At 62.3% G+C, this 4,627-nt stretch overlaps 1 protein-coding gene across 1 annotated transcript in view; it reads right to left on the reverse strand.

Annotated features, from left to right (window-relative positions):
- KIFC2 (kinesin family member C2) overlaps positions 1 to 4,627 on the reverse strand; it is a 9,028-nt gene that overhangs the window by 2,630 nt on the left and 1,771 nt on the right. Inside the window, exons 2-13 of the mRNA XM_006775155.1 lie at positions 4,512 to 4,622; positions 4,279 to 4,417; positions 3,996 to 4,117; positions 3,851 to 3,916; positions 3,637 to 3,765; positions 3,162 to 3,239; positions 2,939 to 3,053; positions 2,753 to 2,862; positions 2,207 to 2,315; positions 1,941 to 2,098; positions 208 to 312; positions 3 to 121 (exon numbers count right to left, since the gene is read on the reverse strand). Coding sequence (XP_006775218.1) covers positions 3 to 121; positions 208 to 312; positions 1,941 to 2,098; positions 2,207 to 2,315; positions 2,753 to 2,862; positions 2,939 to 3,053; positions 3,162 to 3,239; positions 3,637 to 3,765; positions 3,851 to 3,916; positions 3,996 to 4,117; positions 4,279 to 4,417; positions 4,512 to 4,622 — 1,361 coding nt within the window. The remainder of the gene's footprint in view (positions 1 to 2; positions 122 to 207; positions 313 to 1,940; positions 2,099 to 2,206; positions 2,316 to 2,752; positions 2,863 to 2,938; positions 3,054 to 3,161; positions 3,240 to 3,636; positions 3,766 to 3,850; positions 3,917 to 3,995; positions 4,118 to 4,278; positions 4,418 to 4,511; positions 4,623 to 4,627) is intronic.

Below are 4,627 nucleotides of genomic sequence, written 5' to 3' on the forward strand. Positions count from 1 at the left end.
TGACAGCCTCGTTGTAGATCTCCACCATGCTGAGGGTCACTCGGGGGTGCCCTCCGGCCCTCATCTCCCGGAACAGTGACTGCAGCGCCCTAGGAGCTATGCCGGGGTCCTCAGGTGGGCCCTGGAGAGGGGGTGGGTGCCACATGGGGCTCACGTCCTAGTCCCTGGCCCCAGGAGCCACCCAGTGCACACACACACCCTTCCCACCTCCATGCTGTAGGTCTTTCCAGTCCCTGTCTGGCCATAGGTGAAAATGCAGACACTGTAGCCTCGGAGACAGGACAGCACCGCGGGCTCCAGCTCCCTGAAGACCTAGGGGTGTGGGGAGGGTCCTGAGCCCTGGACCTGGGCAAGCTTTATTCCAAAGCTCTAGTGCCCTGGAGGGACGGTTCTGAGGGAAGTTTGCTGGAAGGGGGGGTCTCCTGCCAGGCAGAGGAGGCTCCCTGGACGAGAACTTGCCCCGCAAAGGGAGGAGTGTGACAGGAAGAGGGAACAGGCGTGCAGAGTATCGGAATCCTGGTGACCACGTGGGAGGACCAGGGCATTCGTAGTCACTGCCCGGGTCAAACCCCAGGGCATGATTGCAAGGCCTCCCCTCACAGGAGACCACTGTTGTGAGGGTTAAGGGGGAACGTGTGCCCAGAGGCTACAGTGGTGCTCTCCACAGCAAGGGTGAGCCCAGAAAGGCCCAGGAGGTGGGGGGTGGGAGCGCTGGCCCACCAGGATGCTGGGAGTCGGCCCTGGGAGGGTGCAGAAAGGGCTGGGGGGAGATGGGGCTGTGACTTGTGTCCTGTTGGCACCTGGACATCAACAGCAGCCTTGTGAGCAATGGCATGGCCAGCATTCGTGCATAGAAGGCTGGTAAGTGGATGAGCTGTCATTTCTGCTGAGCGTGCTGGCTGCCAGCCAGGGGAGCAGAGCCAGCATTGCGAGTTGGTCCCTAAGCTTCCATCTCTGGAAGGAAGGACTGGGGGTGACAGTGGCACCAGTGCAGACATGGCACCAAGAGATGTCTTTCACTCTCACCCAGACACTGATTTGGAGGGCCCTGTCCAGGACAAGCCCCCTCCCCACCCCACTGCAGGACTGCAGTGTAGGGTGGGACCGAGGCCTGGCTAGTGTGTCAAGTGAAGAGGTAGGTGGGAAACAGCTGTAGTACCCAGTACATGGGGGAGGGAGACCTGGCCACCCGGAGGCCAACAGGAGTCTGCTTCTCAGCCAGCTCTGCCCAGACCTAATCCCCTCCCAGGCCTGCCTCCATTTCCTGAGCTACAGAAGCTCCAGCAGCAAAATGTGCGTGCAACACATGGTGTGTGTGAAGCAGGGTGGTGTTGGCTGGGTTAAGCCTCAGCTTTTCTGCTGGGTCTGGCAAGAAAGGGGCGGGGTCCGCACAGGGTAACTGAGCCCAGAGGCTGGAGGCTGGCTGTCAGCTTGCCAGGGCCCTGTCCGTGCGTGCCCTTGGCCACAAAGCAAGGAGGGCTGCCTGTCCTCACAGCTGGCAGACTCTGGGCCCTGGCCATGGAGCAGGCAGCCCAGGAAGCCAGGGGGCAACGTGGTCACGGCACCATCCCCACCTCAGCAGCACCCCAGCTACGCTCCCCAGCCAGCTCTGCGTGAACAGTGATCTCAGACAGGTTCATTTTCTTTAGTTTCCTGGTAAAAACATCATTTTTAAATGTTAAACCTTACTGTCTGTTCCCCCTGGGCCTGCACAGCTTGGTGAGGGGACGCAGAGGGGAAACCCTGGAAGGAACGTATGTGCCCAGCTTGGGTATGTGCCCAGCTTGGCTTCCGGTCCTGCCTCCCAGCGACCCCCCCTCCCCCTCCCCCTCCTTCCCTGCTGGAATCGGCACTTTTGCTCCTGGGAGGGCAGCAGGGCAGGGGAGGGGCACCAGAGCCTCTGAGGGAGGGTCAACACAGGTGTGAGGGTGGAGCATCACCTCTTCCTGGCCCGCGTCCGGAGGGAAGACCCAGTCCAGGCGGAAGCGACGCTGGTGCCCTCGATAGCAGGTGGTGACTGTGCCGCCTGGGCCGGGCTCTGAACTCACCAGGCTGGAGGGCGTCCCTGGCCTCAGCCGACACAGCACGCGGATATTTCCTGGGGTTGAGATCACAGCAGTGGGCTGCCTCCCAGACCCTGAGGCACAGAGAGGCTCCAGTTCCTCTGGCCTACCCACGCCACCCCCATGCTCCCCAGTGGCCATACCCTTGAGCTCCAGTAGCCGCCCTGGGCATCCGGTTGGGGGCTCCTGCTGCCCTTCAGGAAGCTGAGGCCCCGCCCCACTGACTGACAGTGCTCTCAGGGCCCAGGATACCTGGGGAACAGGAATGTGAGCAAGGCAGGGAGGGACAGCCAAGGAGAGAGGAGGGGTGCTGAGGGCAATAGGGAGCCGCTGTATGGCCACCAGCTATGGGAATCCACAACATTCAGGGGTCCCTAGGGGTATCACTCAGTGGGCCCGGATGGAGCCTGCCAATCAGGACCATGGGCAAGGATGTCATTTGTCTCCTCTGGGCTTCTTGACAATCCTGTGAGGGATTCACCGTCACCCCAGTTAGCACAGGACAAAAATGAGACCCAGAAGTGAGGTAACACCTGGGTCACAGGAGCTGTCCTGATTCCAGAACCTACAACCCATTAGAGCAGGCAGCTCCCTGGGTTTGGGAAGGAGGAAAGAGGGGCTCCCTAAGGGGAGGACACCGACTGGCTGCCCCGGGCGCACACACTGGAGAGGGAGCAGGTGGTCCTGACCTGGCCTCGGGCCTCGCTCAGGGAGCCCTGGCAGCTCTGGGTAAAGGTGCTGACCAGACCTCGGAGGTCCCCACAGCCCTGACGCAGGCTGGCCATGCGTGCCCGGAGTCCTGGTGGGAGAAGGGGGTTGTGAGGGAAAGCCCCAACCCCGTGACCTTCCCAGGAGCCCCTGGCCCCAGGTCTCACCTGCCAGCTGCCCGTGCACCTGCTGCAACTCCCTTCTGCAGCTCTGCTCTGTTTCCTGCTGGAGCTGCCGGAGGGCCCCCCGGAGGCCCTGCAGCTGCACCTCCTGCACCCCCAGCTGCCCCACCCCACCCAGTCGCTGAGGAAGTAGGCACTTACCAGGCCTTGCCTCAGACATCCCCCTCCCAGTGCCTCCGTCTTCCCAGCCCCTGGACCGAGCACTCACCTGGACTCGGAGGGTTTCTGTGGCCTCCTGGGCCTCCTGAAGCTGGCCCTGGAGCTCCACCAGTGCCTCTGCCTCCTCCTGCAGGAGGGGTGGGAGCCATGGAGCCAGAAGGAAACTCGGGGAGGGGCATTCTAGCAGCCCCATTGCGCACAAGGGGAAGTCAGGTCAAGAGGGGCAGACAGAGCCAATCATGAATCGATGCAGGACTTTACCCCAGTCCCTTGCTCGCCTGGAGTCAGTCGCTCAGAGGACCCATGGTGTGTGTGTGTTTGGGGGAGGGGAGTGGTTCTCCCATGGGCATCAGTCTCCTCCATGGGGTTGCCCTGGGCCTGTCCACATCCTAGTCCTGGAAGGTCAGAGAGCGCCCCCCTGCTTCTGTTCCACAGAGCACCAGGTCCTGAGGGCAATGTTGCTGGAGACCAGGTGTGCAAGAGCCCCAGGCTGCAGGGATAGTAGCAGGTCAGGAGCAGAATACCTGGGGAGCCCTGGCAGGGAGGCCAGCACCCCAGTGCCTCAGGAGGTCCTGAGTGAGGAGCAGGCTCTGTTTCAAGGCCTCGTTCTCCAGGGTTAGATGCTGCACCCTTTTCTCAGAGTCTGTCGCCCCCTGGAGGAGAGGAAGATCTCTGGACTCACCTGAGAGCCCTGGCCCCTCTCCCTACCCCTACTTGAGCCCAGCCCAGCAGCCTCACCACTCCCAGGTGAAGTTGGTCCAGCCCTTCCTCCTGCAGATCCAGCTGTTGCTTCAGCTCCTCCAGCTGGGAAGGAGAAAGGGGGACAGGGTGGAGCACCTCCTTCCAGCCCCCCCCAGTGTCTACCCCTTCCTGGGTCCCTCACCTGTCCAAGAACGAGCTGCTCCAGCTGCTGCCAGGCCCTCTGGTCCTCCGCCAACTGGGGGGGCTGCTGCCCCTGGGCCTCAGCCCTCGGTGAAAGGGAAGGGCTTTCTTGGGATGTGGGTCCTGGGGTGGGTGGGGTGCAGTTAAGACTGACTGAGGTTTCTGGCCTGAAGTGGGGGCACCTCGGGAGCAGGGCTTGGGATCCTGCACTCGAGGCTGCTCAGGTCCTGGTAGTCTTCACTCCCTCCACACACTCCCTTTTCAAATCACTATTTCTTACGCACCAGCAGTAGTGGGGGGCTGCACCCTCGAGGCTGGCTGAGTTTCCTGGGGCAGGGCCTGCCTTCCCCTGGGGCTCCGAATCCATGCCAGGAGAGCCAAGAGCTGACCAGTCACCGTCAACAGTGGGGGGACATCACCAGGCTGCGAAGGAGATAAGATTCAGAATGCAAGAAACCAAGGGGGTCCCTGGGTGTGGAGGCCAGGACTGGGGAGCAAGAACCCTTGGCGGGCTCACCTTGTTCAGACCGGCAGGATACCCGCAGCTCTCTTCCGCCCCCAGCTGGACTGAAAGGAACTCGGCAAGACGCACGAGAGCCTCTTCCAGGGAGACCTCAGCGGGGCGGCCCTCGG

This window comes from Myotis davidii, unplaced genomic scaffold (assembly GCF_000327345.1).
Source record: "Myotis davidii unplaced genomic scaffold, ASM32734v1 scaffold1509, whole genome shotgun sequence".
In the NCBI taxonomy this organism is placed as follows: Eukaryota; Metazoa; Chordata; class Mammalia; order Chiroptera; family Vespertilionidae; genus Myotis; species Myotis davidii.